The 20831-nt window shown below is 39.6% G+C and overlaps 1 protein-coding gene across 2 annotated transcripts in view; it reads left to right on the top strand.

Moving 5' to 3' along the window:
* SEC24B (SEC24 homolog B, COPII coat complex component) overlaps positions 1-15645 on the top strand; it is a 38726-nt gene extending 23081 nt beyond the window's left edge. For both annotated transcript variants that reach the window (XM_081208056.1, XM_081208057.1), the window contains 17 exons: positions 250-352; positions 817-943; positions 1598-1707; positions 1959-2071; positions 2633-2751; positions 3154-3209; positions 4061-4267; positions 4598-4721; positions 6123-6281; positions 7508-7681; positions 7866-7976; positions 8890-9065; positions 9737-9874; positions 11246-11350; positions 11641-11733; positions 12639-12742; positions 14477-15645. In XM_081208056.1, coding sequence (XP_081064182.1) covers positions 250-352; positions 817-943; positions 1598-1707; positions 1959-2071; positions 2633-2751; positions 3154-3209; positions 4061-4267; positions 4598-4721; positions 6123-6281; positions 7508-7681; positions 7866-7976; positions 8890-9065; positions 9737-9874; positions 11246-11350; positions 11641-11733; positions 12639-12742; positions 14477-14591 — 2134 coding nt within the window. In that variant the 3' untranslated portion in view covers positions 14592-15645. The remainder of the gene's footprint in view (positions 1-249; positions 353-816; positions 944-1597; positions 1708-1958; positions 2072-2632; positions 2752-3153; positions 3210-4060; positions 4268-4597; positions 4722-6122; positions 6282-7507; positions 7682-7865; positions 7977-8889; positions 9066-9736; positions 9875-11245; positions 11351-11640; positions 11734-12638; positions 12743-14476) is intronic.
* Positions 15646-20831: the final 5186 nt, after the last annotated feature.

Raw genomic sequence — 20831 nt, 5'->3', positions numbered from 1 at the left:
AAGTTATGATTGGCTCAAGAACTTTTCACGCTGAGTTTATACAAGTGTTTCTTTTGGCAAGGGTGTCGCTTGTTGCACTGCTTGCCCCATATCAGTGAATCTATGTGTTATCAAGCTTTGAATTTTGCTTTTACTACCTGGATACTTTCGTGTAGAGATGTGGGTGGTGACTTTTGGTGAATATGGGCCTCTTTGATAGCACAAATGAGTCATAATCTTTGAAACTAACATTTGCAATTTCACTTTTAGCTCATTTCGATGCACTTTGACAAATATTCCACAAACTCAGGCTTTGCTAAACAAAGCAAAACTTCCTTTGGGATTGCTTCTACATCCCTTCAGAGATCTGACGGTAAAATGACTTTTTATTCCCATAATTTTTATTTAGCCAAACTTGAATAAATTAAAAACATCTTTCATATTTTAAAGTTGTGGTTGCAGTAAATAATTGTGAATCAGTTGTCTTGAAACCCAAACGCAACACTGGAATCGAGAGAGAATATTTACAATAGATAATTACTGTTTTACAAATACACCACTTTTAACTAAATTTACTTATGTGCAATTGGCACAAATTTCAGCAACGCTAAGTGAGTTTAATTGTAGCCTTTATACCCTGATCATTAATAATGGAATTCTTCTAGGCTTATTTTTAATTATGAAAAAAAAATTAAAAATTGAATATATTTTTTTCCAGTAGTAATTTTTGAAAAATGCATAGAAAACCTGAATTTGTTGTTTAGGGGTGAAAAATATTATGAAATACTTCAAAGTTTTTCTTCAAATTGACATTTTACAATGTTCTTTATTCCTCAGCAATTGCCTGTGATAACATCGAACACCATTGTGAGATGTAGATCATGCAGAACATACATCAACCCTTTTGTTTCTTTTATTGACCAAAGGAGATGGAAATGTAACCTGTGCTACAGAGTTAATGATGGTGAATATTAATAACAATGCCACTGTCTAAAGGAATGAATGATGATCTACAGCACTTCCTTTGTGAAAGCAAACCACCCCTGGCCCTTGCATGGCAAGCAGCTCTCAAAACATAGGGTGACACAGTCCCCTTAGGGCAGCCGTAGGATATTTTTTTCAGATGATGGGCTGAATCCTTATCTCAACCAACCCCTGTGGGCCACCTGTCAATAACCTGACATCATTGTTATGTCTGACCATGACTTCAGATTATCTTTCTGTGAGTGCCAGTCAGCTGATGGGTACTGACAACAAGACCCTTTAATGTTCTTCATTTGGTGGTGTGGGCCTGGGTTCAGACTATGCCTGCAGATGGACATTTTCCCTTTGCAGACTGGCAAGTGGTATGGCATATCCCTATTGTTCCTTGGCACGTGGAGCCTGCTGCCCTAGGGTTTAGGGAAGCTTTTAATGTTTGTTTAGGGAAGCTTTTAATGTTTGATGCATTACTGTATTTTAATATTTTGTTAAAAGCCGCCCAGAGTGACTGGGGAAGTCCAGCCAGATGGACGGGATATAAATAAATTATTATTATTATTATTATTTGAATGGTGTTACCAAGTTTAGTATTTTTGCACTCAACAATGGGTAATATATTTATTTTATAATCATTTAGTTCCTGAAGAATTTATGTATAATCCTGTGACACGGTCCTATGGAGAGCCGCACAAACGGCCAGAAGTCCAAAACTCTACAGTGGAATTCATTGCTTCCTCAGACTACATGGTAAGTATATCTGGAACCAAATATTGGTTAAAATAAATATTCGTAAAACTTTGGGAATGGAGGGTTTTGAATTGAGAATTCACTTCTGCTGTTTTCAGTTCAGCCCCTTATCTTCTTTTCAAAGAGTCTATGCAGGTGTAAAAAGTGGGGCTCATAGGAACATGTGAGATCAAAACCATTCATGATTACAAATAGAATGTAAAGGATTTTGTCAGTAAGCTTAAAGTCTAAACTTTAATTTTAATTTACAGCTTCGTCCTCCTCAGCCTGCAGTGTATTTGTTTGTGTTGGATGTATCCCACAATGCAGTAGAAGCTGGATACTTGTCAATTGTGTGCCAGTCTCTGCTTGAAAACTTAGACAAGTAAGAACCTTCTTGGTTTTTTGTTGTTGTGTGTATTCATGGTCTGGATACAGCAGCCATTAAAATAATTGTCAGTGTGGTCCTGCTTTGATTACATGACTACAGTGCTTCATAAACCACAGGAGGGGTGTGTGTTCTGGTGCTTGAATCCTGCTTGCTGGTTTCTCACAGGCGTCTGTCTGGCCAATGTGAAAACAGGATGCTGGACTAGTTGAGCCATTGGCCTGATCCGTCAGGCTTCTCTTATCTTGTTGTGTAACAGTCCCATGATTAAGCAGAGCCAAACCATGGGAGCATGAACGTCATCTATCCAGTCATCTCTCTCCCCCCCCCCTTATTCATTGCAATAATAAACAATTCATATTTTAGAAAGCTGTTGCTAACCCCTGTGGGTTAAATACAGAGCTGCACTAGGCTGTATTTGGGGCATATGTTGTCTTCAAGCATTGAAGGCTGTCTCTTGAATAATTTTTTTCCTAACATTAGAACAAGTTAAAGGCACAGCAAGAGATATCTGTGCTAAACCAATGCATCAGGGTCATTTTTCTTTTTAATCTTAAGGTTGCCTGGAGATTCAAGAACAAGAATAGGCTTCATAACGTTTGACAGCACTGTTCAGTTCTACAATTTGCAAGAAGGATTATCACAGCCTCAGATGCTAATTGTGTCAGAAATTGACGGTAAGAGGGCTAATTGTCTCAGAAAATGAGTGTGAGATAGAGTGATTCAAGGAGAGGAGACCATAATTAACAGACATTTTATTGAAAGTAACAAAAAATTAAAAATAGTGATGTGGAAAAGGAAATATAATAGTGCTATGTTAAGTATAATAGAATAATATCTGCCTAGAATTCATTCCTGCAAGATAAAATGAGGGCATGTTGTTGTGTATTTGACACACTGTCAAGGACCATTAGTAACAACATAAAGAGGTGCAGCTAGAAAGGAAGATTGGCGAAGTCTTGTGCATGTACAGAAGTGCTTTTAACTTATATTGCTGCAGCTCTTTGCACCCTAGCTATGGTGTATCCTTTTAAGTACATAACATAAAACTATAATACCAATATATGTTTTCTTCATAGATATTTTCCTGCCAACACCTGATAGCTTACTGGTTAATCTGCATGAAAGTAAGGAGGTAAGGTGGATAATTCACAGAAGAATTAAATCTTAAAAGTGAAGATAATTCTTTCTGACTGCTCTGTCCTTGATTAAACGGCTTTAGAACGGGGATGTTAAATCTAATTCTTAAATCACAGCAGGCCTACAGCACTTCCAGTCCTGCTCCCACCTTAGAATTTCTTCTGCTGCTTTTGCTTTGCCTCCTATGACACATTGTGATTCAGAAGAACAAAAGAAGTCTGAGCAGACAAGCCAAGGCCTCTGCTGTCCTTGGAGCTGGACTTTAAAATCAAGGTTCCACGTAGGACAAACACGGAGGCCAGCCTGAGAGGAAAGCAATCTAGATATGTCAGACTGAGATGGAAACTGGTGATGACCAGTGAAAATTGAATAGTGGCAGCCCTTTTCGAAGGCGAGACACATGACTACTATGTGGACAGTAGGGAAAGAGGACAGCCAATGGGGAAGAACTGAATAGCCTTTATGTCCATGATACCAAGGAGGTTTTAGATTAAAGGGTAATGTTTATAGGCTCCAGTTACGTGAAAGAATGTGACTCTGGGCATAGAATCATTTCAGCTTCCTGAGAATCTTGCCTTTCGTTTTTAGAACAATCAAGTGTTTGATCCCAGTGGTTTCAAAGATTTATTGAAATGATTTTATACACAACTTAATATTTCAAAGATCTCTAAGCTTCAGAGTGTGCGCATAATGCCTGCTGGGAATCCCGGAATCCATAGAGAGGTGGCCAAATAAGATTTTTCACTGGCTAGTGGTGGGACTTCAGCATTCTTGCCACTCCAAAAAAAAAAGAAAAGAAAAAAAAGCAAAATATTTCCTTCTAACACTTTAACAATTATTTTACAGCTAATTAAAGACTTGCTAAATGCACTACCAAATATGTTCACTAACACAAGAGAAACGCACAGTGCATTAGGCCCAGCCCTTCAAGCTGCCTTTAAATTGATGTCTCCAACGGGCGGGCGCATATCGGTGTTTCAGACACAGTTACCATCATTGGGCACAGGACGTTTGCAGTCCAGGGAAGATCCCAATCAAAGATCAAATGCAAAGGTACTTTGGACTCTGTAGTGATTATGGATCTAACAAGCTTCTGTGGTGGCTGGTTTTTTGGGGGAGGGGAATTGTTTTTATAATGTTGTATTTTCATGTTGTGTGCCACCCTGAAAATCTTTGGATTACAGAATGGGTTATAAAAATATGCGTATCTGATTTGCATTGGTATAGCTTCGGCAACAGGTACTTGACCATGTTGGCTGGGGAATCTGTGGCCTTCCAAATGTTACATATTACAAGCAGTCTGAATTTTATTTGCATTTTTTTTAAAAAAAATGTACTTGTTTGTGTTGCACTCCCAACCTTATTTTTTTCTTTGTATCCTAGGTTGTTCAGCATCTTGGTCCAGCAACAGATTTTTATAAAAAGTTGGCACTGGATTGTTCAGGACAGCAAACAGCTGTGGATTTGTTCCTTTTAAGCTCACAATATTCTGATTTGGCTTCTCTTGGTAAGAGCTTTTAACTTGCAGAGCTACTTCATAATTAGCATGTGTTGAGAGAACAATTTTTATGTTCAGTTAAAATTGCCAAGGAAAATTCTAAAGCTCAAAAATACTATTTGCTTAGATGCAAATTTTAATGGTTTTTAATATTTCACCCACACTTCGGAATATGTCATAGTACTAACTGACTGACTGAACTGTAAAATGGAGATATTTCCATCATGAAATTATGTACTCTTGTTGGTTGGTTCATAACACTCTATTTCATGAGAGCTCATATCCTGTCAGCCTTGTGTAAAGGTTGTACCAGTTGATGCCCCTATATGGGAGCTGATATCATTCTTCAGAAAATGTGCAGAAAATGGTAGCAGGGCCACTGCAGTCATGCAAACTGCATGGGCTGCATGCACAACATACACCCGTACCCCAGCTGAGCTGATTAATGCAACTCTACTACTGTGCAAACACTGGGCGGCTCTGAGGCTGTTAGTGGCCCTGCATACTTCTGGAGTGATTGTATGGGAACAAGCGGCAATGTGAACCAGTGCGGAGTTGACTTGTTTTTTAAAACATGTATTTAGCAAACGTACTGACTCCTTAGGAAAGAGCTCTGCTCACTTGTTCTTTCTTGCCCCACTCGTCTTGTTGCTTCCTTGATATTCCATGCTGCAGTAGTAAATTATTTATTTCAGTGACACTTCTATAATTCAGTCCAAAATAAGCATTTTTAGGATCTCTGCCTTAGTCTAAATTTAGGGCACTATACAACTGTAACCTGGCTTTGCTTCTGAAGAGACACTGTAACATATGTAACTTGCCTTTAAAAATGGAAAATTGCTTGAAGGTGAAGGTAATTTCTGAAAAGCTTAGAATCATGAAACAGAATCATAGAGTTGAAGGGACCACGAGGGTCATCTATTCCAACCCCCTGCAATGCAGGAATCTTTCGCCCAGCATGGGGCTTGAACCCACAGCCCTAAGATTAAGAAGCTCATCTACTACCTGAGCTGGCAAGTGCTATTCTTTTTATATATTATTTGGCTGGCCTGGCAATCTTCTAAGAAGATACACTGATTTCCTTCATTGTCTGTTTTTACTGGCTTTCCAGAAGCTCTATAAATTCCAATTAGATTTTTTTAAAAAATCTCATATATATTGGGTGTGATAGAAGTTACCCTCTGGTAATTTCTAGACTAGACTGGTATAAATCACTTTGAAGTATGCCTTTGAAGTCTGTCAGGAAACTACCGTTATTTCAGAATACAACTGCAAGATTGCTGAGTGAAACACTAGGTGCTTATCTTGCCATTGTTTAAACAGCTTCATCGGCTCAGGGTCTGTTCTCTGCATTGCAACTGTTTTAGTGAATGAATAATAACTATCTCTTTTTTTCATCCTTGCCGAAAGCTTGCATGTCCAAATATTCTGCTGGATGCATCTATTATTACCCATCTTTCCATCATACCCACAACCCTATGCAAGCAGATAAATTGCAAAAAGACCTTAAAAGGTATCTTACACGGAAAATTGGATTTGAAGCAGTCATGAGAATAAGATGTACGAAAGGTATGGTGTGGTTCTGGTTTATTATTAAATGCACCTAATATTGGTGAAAATGGTAGGATTTGTTTGAGACAGTGGTTTCTCCTTCCCTTCTACCAAAGGTTCTATCGTCCCTCTTTCAGCAACTCCAACCAAACATGAATGTATGTCATTCAAAAAGTGTGGCTGGGACAAAAATGGTACACACACTTGTAGAAAATGATGCAGGGCATTTCATCAGAGGAGTCCTTTTGGGGAGGGTGATTCTAGCACTGTAGTAGCAACAACGTAGAAAACAAAAAGGAGAAATGTTCTCTGTACTTTGAGGACTGTGTGCTCTTCATGAATCCATGAATAAAATTTCTCCACTACAAAATTACAGGAAATAGAAAATAAGTATCTAATGGAGGGAAGGTCCTGCGCAAGGGCTGCATTTTCTTGTGGGGACAAGAGAATGTTGTCCCCACATGTCTCCATGTTGGTGTTGACTAGGCCAGATAAAAGTGTGCAGAGCAACATATCTGACTCCTATGTTGGCATAGTTGCCTACATTCCAACCATGCAAAAGTAAGAGGCTTCTACACATGTACACACGTCTCCTTCTAGGAAAGCAAGAGGCATGGTGACAGTTCAGGAATGTGTTGAGAGTGCAGAGAGCCTTCAATGGGTCTAGTTTGGAGAGGGAGCGTGGTCTACGAAGTGTAGAGTATACGAAGGTAGAGAAACCTGGGGGGGGCCTGCATTTTGCCCCCGGGCCTGAGGTTTCCAACCCTGTTCTAGCATATAAATTGTACTCTAGCCTAGGCTCTTGCTCCCAGTATATACTACGTTGGGTCCCAGAGGGATTTTGAGGAAACAAAGGTGGCAGTGGTTGCTGCAGTGGCCACCTCTCTCAGCCTTCCCCCCCCCTCAGTTCTTGACTGAGGTGGCATTAGGTATCTAGAGGCTTGTTCCTGCCCTTTCCTCTGGCAAAATTGATTTGGGAAGATCCAGCAGGGAGGGATTTGGAGGCCCAAAGGAGGCCTTGCTCAGGGCGCTGCCTTGGGGTTTCCTGTCACTAGTGTACGAATAGCCATAGGTCTTATTTTTTAAAAACTTGGGCTGCAATCCTAAACATGCACACTTAGGGAATAAGCCCCATTGAACTTGACAGGACTTCTGATTAATTATGCTTAGGGTTGAACTGTTAACTATGCTTTTTTTAAAAAACAAAACCTTGCCATTTTAACTTAAACATTACCAATTTTTAGGTCTTTCAATTCACACCTTCCATGGTAACTTCTTTGTGCGATCTACTGATTTGCTGTCACTTGCCAACGTCAATCCTGATGCTGGATTTGCGGTACAGATGTCCATTGAGGAAAGCCTGTCAGACACATCTTTAGTTTGTTTTCAGACAGCACTTTTGTATACTTCCAGCAAAGGTAACTTCACTTATGATGTCTCTTCTCAACATAAATTTAAGAAACAACCACCCACAAAGAACAAAATCAGATGACCGGAGGTTTTAGCCAAAAGGGGGGCGGGGGCGGACATGTGAAAGTGGTTTTAGCAATAGCTTTGGATAAAAAGCTTAAGTATTGTTCTGTTCTGTTTATTCTAATGCAGGTGAACGGAGAATCAGAGTGCATACGCTTTGTTTGCCTGTGGTGACTTCACTGGCAGATGTTTATGCTGGAGCAGATGTGCAAGCAGTTATATGCCTCTTAGCTAATATGGGTGAGTTGAGAATTAGCATTCAGAGGGTTCTCCATTCTCCCCAAAGTCATTTTGTCCCTCTATCACCTGTAATTAGAAGAAAGCAAAAAATTGTGTGTTTAGTACTTGTGGAAAGATAGAAATGCAGTGTGGATGCTTGCAAGGTAGGTGTGGGGAACCGGCAGGCTGCTAGATCTTTAGATCTGGCCTGCAGTTCACCTTCCTTCAGATCTCTCCTCTCATGTGACACTTGGGGATTAACCGTTTGCTCTGTGATTCCCAATGCCCCCCTCCCCCCAAAAAAACTCCTAAGCAGTACAGGGATGGTTTGGGGACTTGATACATGGAGAGCAAAGGATTAACTTTCATTTCCCCATGCTATGATACTTCTCCTTCCTCCCAAAAAGCATGTTAATGCAATGAGGAGAAAAGTGATGGATTTGTGCGGTCAGAGTGTGTATGTGGGTCTGACTCCACTGACACACAACCCCTGAAATGTCCATGAAAGAATGCAGCCCTTAAGATGAAAAAGAATGCCTTCTTCTGTGTAGCACTGAGAGCAGAAGTTGCTAAAGTGTTATTTTATGAAATGATTTATACAAACCAATAAATCTAAAACTAAGTTATTGGATGGGAAACATCAGAAGTATCAGGTGTGCTTTTTAGCCCACTCTCGTTTCCCAATTCAAAGTTCATTATCCACACAGGTAACAGAAACTAGGGCCCTTTTTATCCTGTCTTGTAAAATTTTGTGCAAACGGAAGGTTTTGTCAAAGTAGACCTCTTGATTTGCTGGGATGTTTAGTACTTTCAAGGTTGTTTAGAGAAATTAGAATGTACTAGCCAGTATTAATGTCTGGAGTGGTATGCTGTTTGTTTCCCTTTTTTAATACAGTTCCTTTCATAATAATTTACTGCTGCTTCGCTTCCATAGCTGTTGATCGATCAGTTTCTTCAAGTCTGTCAGATGCAAGAGATGCCTTAGTGAATGCAGTGGTAGATTCACTGTCTGCATATATGTCAACTGCATCAAATCTCCAGCAATCTGCTTTAATTGCTCCAAATTCCCTCAGGCTGTTTCCTCTGTATGTTTTGGCTCTCTTCAAGCAGGTACTTCATATGAATAGCAATTGTTATTGACGTCAGGCAATTTTGAAACTTTGATTTAGTTACAGAAACATTGGTGAATTACATGAAAATGCATAGTTTAAAAGCCTACCTTCTACCTTCTTCTTTTTAATGTGCAGCTTAAATTTGTGGGGGGCACTGTATAGTGTAAAGAGCCTAGATGCCAGGTTGCTTAAAAGAACTTGCAAAGATGTAACTATTGAGAGAGTTGCACATATGTCTGTTTTTAAAGCTGAGTACTTATAGATAGTCTGTAACACTTGTTTTGTCATAAGAGGCATTTGTAAGAAAAGGATGGAATTAACTATTTTTGAAAGGTTGCTCTTAGCTCTAGTTTTGTTTGATTTCTTTAAAATCTAGTTACCTAGTCACTGCATAACTTGTTCCATACCCCCAGAGGAAAGCTGGCTGTGTGTTTCTAAAACAGAAGGCGCCATGCCCCAGACAGACCTCTTTTGAAACTTAGGGTCCTTTCATATTTTTGGTATGATTGAGGTGGTAGCTGCCATTCAAGGAGTGGTGGAATCAAAAAGTAGCCACTACTAGCCACTCCCCAGACCTGCCCCCACCCCAATTTAGCTACAATATTCATCTGATAAATAAAATAGTAATTTCTTAAATGATAACTTTGGTTTTCTTTTTTTGTTTTATAGAAAGCATTTAGAACTGGTACAAGTACACGCTTGGATGATCGTGTATATGCTATGTGCCAAATAAAAAGTCAGCCTCTGGTTGGCTTGATGAAGATGATCTATCCGAATCTATATAGGATAGACAAGCTTACTGATGAGGTATGTTACCATTTTTATTGCTTCTGGACAAAGGTTCTGGGAATGTTCTGATTAGACACCTCTATTAAAAATAACTAGGAAAATTTGATTCACAGTTAATAGCAGTTAATTTTCTTACCGAGGCTATTCATATAAACATCTTGCTGGAGAGCTGCACCATTTTTCCAATCCATTTTCCAACTCAGTTTAAATGCTGGTTTTTAGCTTTAAAGCCCTTCATGGTTTGGGACCCAGGTGCCTGAAGGATCACTTTCTGCCAGTTAAACTTGCCTAATTGTAACACATCATCCATGGCTCTGTCATTAGAAATTAGGTAGGTGGTGAATGCTCTTTCCCAAGAGGTTTTCCCTAGCACTGAGTCTGTCAGCTTTTAGGCTTCAGTACATTGGGAGAGTAGAAGGAATACTTTTTGTGGTCTTTAATATAGTGTAAATGTTAGGAGTTAAAATATTTCGGTATTCTAGGTATTAAATTTTCTGGATGTATATGCTTTAAAGTACGTTGACAAATTATTTAACAGTGCAGGCATCATTATTTAATTATTTAATAAACTCTACATTGATTGTAGAGAAGAGCTTCAAACTCTTTAGAGAAGAGCTTCAAAGCAGTTTACAAAAAATATATATATAACAGTAAAATTATCACTAAAAAATTTACAGCTGTAATTTAAAACTATACAAAAGGTTAGAATCACAGCAAAATGGACTAAAACAGTTAAAACTCCTACAGACTTTCTAAACATCTGTGCAGGTTTGTCTAAATAAGAATATATTCAGCAATATAAACAACAGAATGTAACATTTTATGTAACAAACCAGAAATGGAAGTTGGGGGAAGTCAACAGGGAGGGGGGAAAGTAGAAAATGGATGTTAAATGATGATATTCAATAATTGCTATGAGAAAAGAAAATCAATAAAAATATTTTTTTTAAAATGTATTCAGCAAGCGCCAAAAGGAATACAGTGAAGGTACCTGCCTGCTATCAATAGGCAGGGAGTTCCAGGGTCTTTCAAGTGATGCCGCACTAACATCTGAATTCTGTTAAGAGCCTCCTCACAATTAGCAGAACTAATGGAGGCCATTTACAATTTTCCCCAAAGTTTTGGTATTCTATCCCGGACATCATACTTTCTTAGGCTTGTTCACAGACTGGAATTTACTAAACCCTTCTTTGCTGTTTGGACTTAGCGACAACTCTGATGTTCCTTTACATGAACTATAACTTCAACTTCAGTTTCCTCATTTACTGTGTTGCATTGTGATTTATGTTGTGAGTGCATGTGCCCAGCTCCTAACTGTTGAATTATTGCTGCAGTGCTACTGAATTGTATATCCATTTTCATGTAGACTTAATTTTCACCTCCTTGTAGGGTTCTATACATGTCAACGATAGAGTTGTACCCCAGCCACCTCTTCAGCGGCTGTCTGCAGAGAAGTTGACAAGGGAAGGCGCTTTCCTTATGGACTGTGGATCAGTAAGTTGCACAGATGGGGCAACATACGATTTAGTCACTATCATACTTAATTTGTATCCCACCCTTCATTGCACAGTAATTTTAGATGGTTTTATAAAATGTTGCATTATCATTTTTTAAAGGGGCTATAAACTTAGTTTCTAATAAGGAAACTGCCATGTTTATCTGCAAGCACATCCTCATTATGTAAATTGCCGCAGTTTGCATATTTTTAAAAAGCAATTTCATTCTTGAGAGAATCTTGGTTACATTAACCAGATGTGTTTACTTTAATAACATTGTACCTTTAGATATTGTACCTTTGGATTGGAAGAAATTGTGCTAATAACTTCATAAAAGATGTCCTCGGATGCCCGAATTATGCAGCTGTTCCTCAGAAACTGGTGAGGGTTAATTTAAAAAAAATATTTATTTATAAATAATTTTATTTGTGATGTTTACATGAAAATAATAATACCTGAAAGGAGCTACACATTCTTATGTTAATGTTGAAATCGAGATTAGACTTCCTTTTCCGCAATGCAGTCTGGTCATGTGATCCACTAGGTGTTGAGCACCCCTTTCTTGTGATAGACCAGCTGTGGGGCATAGAAATGTTTCGCTTCTGCCCCCATATTCTTGTTTTGGAATTGATAACCTTAAGCTGGATTCCCAGGGGGCATCATTTTCTGGCTTGCCTCAGGCACCATAATGTCTTGGGCCAGCCCTGATTCAAGGCATGAGTCTTGTTGTGGTTTGATACGGGGTGGTCAGGGTATGCCAGTCCACTGGCTGTTCCTTCCTCTGTCCTTTGGGGGACTCCCCAGTTCAGAGCATACCTATGTAACTTTGTCCTACACAATAAGCAGTGGATCATGCCGTAACACTTTTTTTGGTTTAAGGAGCTTTTTGTAGCAACAGATTATTCTGAAGCATATCGTTGCTTGAAGGAAAGCCATTTAAACATTTCCGTTGTTCCTTAAAGTGGCTTGTACGTATCTACTTATACAAATTCAGTATTTATAAACATGAGATATAAGCAATACACTTTATTCCCCGCTCCCAGTCCTCCTCATAAAGCAGTTCTCTAGTTTCATTTTGTATTATTAGCATTTTAGTCTGCCTTGAGAGAAGCAGGATATAAATAAATATACAGAATAAAAATAGATAATGGAATAAATAAAGAATTCAGTTCTTCTTATGTTATATGAATTTCTGAATTACGCAACACATCATTGGTGTTTAATTGAACTTTCACATAATCATGCTATTGAATTAAAGATAATAAATAATATTTGAATTCTTCTAGACACAGCTTCCAGAATTAGATACGCTTTCTTCAGAGCGAACCAGGTCCTTCATATCCTGGCTTAAGGAAAGTAAATCTCTAAGCCCAGTGCTTCAAGTAATAAAGTAAGTATCCACTTACTTACTTTAGTAAGTAATAAAGTAAGTATTCACTTACTTTATTAGCAGATTGATCTTTGACTGCAGTAATATTTTAATACACAACAGCTCTTTGTTTCTTCTTAATAGACATATTGTGCTAATTATATCTTGTTATAAAATAATATCTATCTCCACTGGATTCTATTGATCCAGTGTGTGTGTGCTTAAATGCACATAGCAATCTAATATTCTATTGATTGGAGAAAAACATGAATCTTGCCAAGTGTTCACAGATACTAATCAGTGCATGATAATGTCATAATTTTGATTTAGAGAAGGATGGAGAACTGATACTTGGTGTCAGCTGGGGCCAGGAGGTGGGAAATCAAGAGGTTTTTCTAGAAAGAGTTCGTGAAACAGGGACAGGGAACCTGCAACCCTCCAGAAGTTGTTGGATTCCAACTCCTTGGCTGGGCCATCTGTCCCAGCCCACATGGCCAAGAGCCAGGGATGGTTGGAGTTGTTGACATCCATCTGTCTTGAGAGAGATTGGAGTGCGCTTCTGGGGGTGAAGTCAAAATGCTGGAGAATCACAGCGCCTCCTATAGCTACACAGACCAGTAACTTGTAAGTGCTGCTTCCCGCATTGTTTTTGCTGCCTTAGCAGCACCAAAGTAACCTCTCTGGGGCACAAGCCAGGGCTGTATGTATGGAGGTCCTGATCTGCCCAGATGACAAGACACACACCCTCTCAGCCTCGCTGATGTGGCCCAAGGAAAGGCAGAGCAATACGTTTAGCACCAGCTTGGCAGCAGGAGTAGCCAGAAGGACGTATACAAGGTGCCATCCAACAGCCTTAGGGACTCTACTCCAGAGTTGTAGTTCAACAAAATCTGGAGGGCCACAGGTTCCTCATTCCTGGCCTAAAATCATCTGATGAGTGGAGTGGGTAAGGTTGCCTTTTTATTTGGGCTTGACACTCGGTACCTATTTAGACATGTTTCTCAGAGTTAACAAGAACAGCATGTGTTTAGCAAAAAATAGAGGTGATGATAGTTTTGCAATTTCAATAGCTACAGAAAGAAACATGAGGTGCAGTGTTAGGTGTAGGGAATTTTGCTTATGGAAATGGGGGTTGAGACATCTTTGTGCTCTTGTCCTTGTCTGGTCTCATCCCTAATATAGGGCATATAGAATGACTGGCCAGCTGTCCCTTCTGTATTTGGCTGGTATTAAGTGCCAGATTGGCAGGTAACTACAATATTACTGACTCATAATCTAATACAGTGAACGCTTGGGTAGTGAATGTGATCCATGCGGGAGGCACATTCGCAACCTGCAGCACAGCATCTGTGCATGCACAGGTTGCAATTCGGTGCTTCTGCACATGCGCAAAGCACGATTTGGTGCTTCTGCGCATGCGCCAAAACCCGGAAGTAACCCGTTCCAGTACTTCCGGGTTCACAACCCGAAAACGCGCAACCTGAAGCGTCTGTAACCTGAGGTATGACTGTACTGAAAGAATTGGCTCTTCTGACTTCTACTACTGAGAGCTGACTGAATGGCACTTGGAATATTGTATTCGCTGTGCTGATTCCTTCCAGGAATTCAGCTTTGCACCAGACTAGGTGGCCATTGCTATTGTCGGTTCCCTGTGCTCCTCGTGAGCACTTAGAATTGTGAATTAAAGGGCCGTAAGTCATGTACAAATGTTGGAAGAAACAAATACAAGGTGGGTTGTTGTTTTTTCTGTTTCAGAGATGAAAGCCCTGCAAAGGCAGATTTTCTTCAACATTTAGTTGAAGACAAAACCGAGGCAGCATTCTCTTACTATGAATTTTTGCTTCACATTCAACAACAAATTTGTAAGTGAGAAGGAAGAAACTGAAATAATAATAAAAAAACCCATTTCTGGACTTATACAAATGTCAGCTGTGAAAGAAGTACACTGGAAATGATAAACAGACATGGGTTCTTCAGCATCCATATCTAAAGCTTTTCAGCTAAGAGGACAGAGTACACATTTCCAAAGGAATTTTACGGTTTTGCTTCAGTATAAAAATGATGGCTATGATGCAGTTTTAGTACTATGTTTTTAAGTTGGTTTGTATGCGTTTTCAATAGTGCAACGATATGGTGCTTCTGTTTCAAGCTGGTGAACTTACATAGCGATGTGGAATAGTATTTCTTAATGAAATCTAAAATTGGAGAGCTTCCCCCCCTCATATTTACTATGGTAGCCAGATTATCTCCAGCAGAGATGCCAAAGTGCAGTGCTCCATGCTGTTTATATGAATTTGTAAGAGAGAAAATTCGTATTTGAAGACTTCACCATTTTCTCTGTGAAGACTGTAGAATTTCAATACAGCATACATGAACTGTAGAAATGAAATATATATAGTGTACAGAAGTATTAACATTTGTAAAGAAGTTGTAAAAATGTAACTACAGACTATGAATTGGTTAGCGTGCTGCAGTGTTTGTGATTTGATGACAAATCACTACCCTTTAAAGAATAAAGATGACTAATGCATATTAAATCTGAATCCACATAGAAAAAATGCAACTTTGTAATCCATTTAATTCTTTTATGTGGATTTATTTATGATCAGCTAATTAAAAGTATTTTGCTTGATCATGTGTTTTTATATCTACATGATTACTAAATTTTAGACACTAATATTGAATTTGGCTTGCTGTATTAAAGAGAGAATGTTTACTACTTTATTGTATAGAATTCTGGAGAAGGGGTAAGTGGAAATATGGCTGAATTTGGATTGTGTAAAGGATATAGCTGACTTGTGACACTACCTGGCATTTGATAGTGTCTTTTAACTGGTTTACTTTATGTACTCTGCAACAATTGTGGTCCTGGATCCTTTATTTTCTCTTGCCACCATGAGACATTAAAGAAAATTTATATTTCACTTTAAGCTGGGAGTTTCTTCAACACATAATCCAAGTACAGACTCACATTTATCTTGGTGTATTTTTTACTTGAGCTCTTATGCACATATGGAGAGAGATGTCTGTTTGGGCTGCTGCATCACAAATTTGGTTTTAATTTTTCATGTAATAATAATGGGACATTATAATTTTTCAAAGCAATGCATTTCTTTTTTAAAAAGATGACAAATACACGAATGCACTCACTAATATATACCTGTGTCCCAGTATACTTTTCATCTGTGCACAATTTGTATATGCAACAAAAGTTGTGTTGTTATTTTACCTTTGCACCTTTTTATTTTATGGATAAATACTTGTGGCTACATTTTCCTTAAGATTGAAAAAGCATGCCAAAGGATTTCATAGAAGAAAAATCATCTGCTTGTTCAACTTTGTTTATGGCACATTTAAGTCTAAGAATGTTTATTGCAGCAAGAAGCCATCACCTAACATTTTAAAGTTAGCGTTTCCCATACTTGACCTGAGAGAGGGGGGAATAAAATGAGTCAAATTTATTTTGGTAAAGAAATCAGCTGGTAATATATGTCATATGGAGCCATAAATGTTTCAGATGTATTAGTGTGATCTTAACAAACAATTAATTTGAAATAAAATGTTGCTTGTGGAGCTTAGTGCTGATAAGCCAAAAACATCCAAAGCCATGATGTATGGTAAATGATCTGTAAAACCATTACTTAAAGCTCTATTATTCTATATTTTGTATATAAAAAATGCTGAAATTTTTTTGGAGATGTTTTTGCTTTGAGTAAGGTTCCTGTTGCCTGTTGCTTGGGAAATATCTAGGAATAGATGCAGAGTTGTTCAATGAATGGAAGAGCTTTTTCTGTTCACAGATGGGATTCTAGCAGATACTTGCACAGGAGGAAGTTAGGACATGATTTTTGCCGATTCCCCCCTTCCCTCTGCAGCCTTAACATCACCTTCAAAGAGCTCCCCAGTCTGCCAGAGCAACTTTTCAGGGGGCTGAAGAGAGGATGAAAATTGGTGAAGGATGGGAGCATAGGAGTTTGCCATACACTGTTAGAAGAAATCAGTAGAATTCCTATTTTTTAAAAAAACCATTAAGTGTCCAAAGATAAACATGGTTGATTTTGTGTTCCTTTATAACACAACGCTGGGTTTGTATACCTAGAAGTGAGTTCAATGGGACTTCTTTAGGAGTAAATAGCTGCCTTACTTCCCCTCATGCAATGCTTCTTTAGCCACAGTCACCAGTTCTAATATTACTTTTGTTAGGCTGCAGGAAAGTTCTGAAGTTCTCAAAGAACAACCTTGATCACATCTCAAAACTAGTTTTATACTCTAGATGACTGAGCCCAGCTGTGATTGACGTCTACTACAAGCTGACCCTGCTAAAAAGGACACACTGAGTGTTTGTTTCATATTGTTGGGAAACTGACAGATTGTTCTGAAATATAGTACCAGTGTCCCTGTTTATTTTTTAATCAGTCTTTTACCTGCTTGATCCTTGATGTTTGCAAACACGAAAGTGTCTCAGGTTTATGCTTTTGTATTTGCATAAGGTTTTTGAGAGTTCAGAGCACTTCATGTGCATAATCTTCTTGTAATCCTTAAATCTTGTGTGAGTATTATTACCTGCTAATACTGTCTTTGTACAAAGAGCAACTGTGAGATACTGCATGAGTGAGCTTAGGAGGCATTTTGTAAATGTTGAAATTCCTGCCAGGACCCTTAAGCGTTATTGCTTCTCTGGCAAGAACTATATTTTAAATGGCTCAATACGATTTCGGCGATGGATTTAGTGCAGTGCAAACACTCTGCAATGAAATGAAGCTGTAGTCTGGTTTTCTATGCAGTTAATCTTAGAAAGTGAGGTTGAATGAGATTCAGATTGGTATCAGCGGAGCAGAGAAACCAGAGAGGGGCAGAACAGTAAGAGATAGGGGTGCAGGTTGACAGAAGGTGTGTGCATGCAAACCGTTATGGGCTTCTTTTTTTACATGCATTCCTCCTCAAACCACCATCAAAACACAGATGACATGGACTGAACCAACATATCAGGAACTCTGCACTTTACAGAACCATCATGGCACAACAACATGGTTTTTTTCAAGGGATTCCCCCACAAATTGATGCTTTTATGCCATGGAGTGATGGGAATGTCAGATCGGAAATTTTTACTGCGAGTCACGTTGCCTTTTCAAAGTTTCACATGTGCTCATGGGCCCCAAAAGCTTACACTACTTAGGCTCTCAATAATTCTCAACCATAGATTATTATGTAATAACTCAATCCTATGCTTACATATGTCCCAATATGTTCAGTAGCTATTACTCTCAGGCAAGTGGGTTCAAGTATATTGCTTAGACAAGTTGCTAAATGTTTAACAACTGAATCCATTAGATTCAACCTATTGTAAATTAAACTTTGGCTTAAAATGTACAGTAAAGCTGCTATTATAGGGTTGTATTCAACTAAGCTTACCTCAAGAGTAGACCCATTGAAAGTGATGACCCTAACTTAGTCATGTCCATTGATATCATGGGCCTACCCCATACTGTATGTACACTGAATCCAACCCATAGTTTTTGATCACTAAGGTGGTGTTGGATGTTAATCAGTGCAAAAAAAAAAAAAAGGGAATGCTTATTGTAAGGTATTGAGCTGTCTTGAATGCTTTATTTTCTGATTTCTGTGTTGTCTCTTCAATTTATCACATTCTGGCTGTTGACTGGAAGTGATGGCAGACAAAGCTGAAGTTGGAGGGAGCGGAGAGCACAGCTGCCTAACTTCCTGTATTAATTTGTGCAGAAGTCATGTGATTTGCCTTTTGCTGCAAGCTGGACTCAGCATGCTCTGGAAAGAGAAATGTCATGAAACAGTGTGTGGGCTATTAATGTTCAAAAACCTCTGGCTGGTGGAAAAAGCAACACAACGATAATGCTTTCTACATTAGATTGATCCCAAAGCCTGGCAGCGAGATTGAGAAAATAGACACAAGTTTGTCATGAATCAGATGAGTTTGTTTTAATTTGTAATTTGAATTGAACAGATGAGGAAAAATTGTATGTGGTGGTGATATGAAGTGATTGAAGAATGTTGTTTTTAGTGCAGACAATCGTAGGTTTTTTGTTTTCAAGGCAAGCTTCTAGCGTTTATACATATGACTTACGGTAAGTTCCAGACTGTTCTGTGCCTGGTGAATCTGCAATCATGGCAGATTAAATTTCCAGTACCCATGAGCCTTGCTTCATACCCATCACTCACTAGCAGAAACAGAATAATCCGTACAAAATTTAGCATTCATACAGTGGTTTTTGGAAGCATTTCACTTACCTTATCTTGTAATTTGTTGAACAACCCTAGCAGGTAGGGTTGCCAGTTGTCAGATTATGGCCCCAAAATGAGGTTTGGGGGTTAATTCTCAGGGAGCTGTCCCCTTGATGGCTTCTAAATGTGCAGGTATGCTAGACTAGCTAGTGGATTCCCCTGGCTGCAGTGTTGCTAAACTTGCTGAATAGATAAGTGGGAGCATGCATTTTAAAAGTATCACAATTCTGAAGAAATTTGCTCTCTTCCGCCCAACTCCCCCCCACCCCCAAGTCTGTTTTCCTACTTTCTCCCCATTTCTGTGAGCCCATACATCACTAACCTCCTCGCTTTCATGGCTGGTCCATGCACTCAGGCTCAGCCCATGTGTGTGTTCTATTGTTGACTCTTCAGAACGGGCAACCTGGTAACATCACCAATATCCATATCTGGAGTTGCAGACATTGGGGTGCTGGAGAATTGGTAACCCTTCCAGGGGCAGACTTGTATTATCCTCTGTTGAGCAGTTGTTTCAATTGGGGCAGGGTCCTTTGTGCTCATACTTTGTAGAGCTCCTGGCCATAGCTCTGTGGTTGAGTGTTGACACAAAGTCCCAATTTCAGCCCCTGACATTTCTAGGTAGGACTAGGAGATATCTCAGTCCGAAACCAAGGAGAGTGACTGCCCGTCAGTGAAGATTAATATTGAGCCAGATGGACCAATGCTGTGCTCGGTATACGGCAAATTCCTATACAGTGGTGCCGCACAAGACGAATGCCTCGCAAGACGGAAAACCCGCTAGACGAAAGGGTTTTCAGTTTTTGAGCTGCTTCGCAAGACGAATTTCCCTATGGGCTTGCTTCGCAAGACGAAAACGTCTTGCGAGTGTTCCGATTTTTTCCCGCTCCCCCCCCCTTTTTCTAAGCCGCTAAGCCTTTAATAGCCGCTAAACCGCTAATAGCGCTAATCCGCTAATAGGGTTGCTTCGCAAGACGAAAAAACCGCTAGACGAAGAGACTCGCGGAACGGATTATTTTCGTCTTGCGAGGCACCACTGTATTCCTTGTTCTCTGGTGCCCACATTAACATTTCTCCAGAGTCAGGGGGAGACTTTTCTCTCTTCCCAAGCATTTAATTTATTTTGCATAGCTGCAGCTGCGATATAGCCTTTTTACCTAAGCATGGTGATTACCATTTAGATCCTTAGCTGATGAAGAACTGCGTGAAATTTGCGCTTGCTGGGAGGGTGGCGAGGTTGACTTGCTACCAGTCATGGGTGTATGGTCACTTGCAATGTTTCCGCTCTTGGCCTTTTGTTTGTTTTTGCTTGTAATCCATCATATTTGAACTGTGATCTTTTTATAGAATTGTGGAGTTGGAAGGGACCCAGTCATCCAGTCCAACCCCGTGCAATGCAAGAACCTTTTACCTCACATGGGACTCGAACGCAGGACCCCTGAGACTAAGAGCTTCATGCTCTCCCATGCCATCTTGTGCCTAAGAGTAATAAAATAAAAGAGTTAATAACAATAATAATAATATTTCAGATTGAAAGCTGTGCAGGGGAGAGACCTGCACCTCCTGGCTGGCAAAGGGCGCGGTGCTCTTCGTCTCTCGCGCGCGGCTAGGGCACGGAGCAGAAAAGTACGGTACTTTGCAGCTCTTGCGCGAGCTGCTTTTCGGCTGTTGCTGCTGCTTTTCTTTTCTTTTTGTCGGCACAAACAAATGTGACTGGGTGAGGGAGGGAGGAGCGGAGAGCCCGACGAGCGGAAGAAACGCCTTCCCCTTTAAACCCGCCCTCTGCTGCTCACTCGGAGAGCTCGCGCCTCCTCACTCGCACAACGGGCTCCTCGGGTGCTGCAATCGCTTTCCG

The sequence above is a fragment of the Podarcis bocagei genome (assembly GCF_964188305.1).
Source record: "Podarcis bocagei genome assembly, chromosome: 9".
NCBI classification, from domain to species: domain Eukaryota; kingdom Metazoa; phylum Chordata; class Lepidosauria; order Squamata; family Lacertidae; genus Podarcis; species Podarcis bocagei.
The sequence above is the reverse complement of the archived record's forward strand: the minus strand, read 5'-3'. Positions and strand labels throughout refer to the sequence as shown.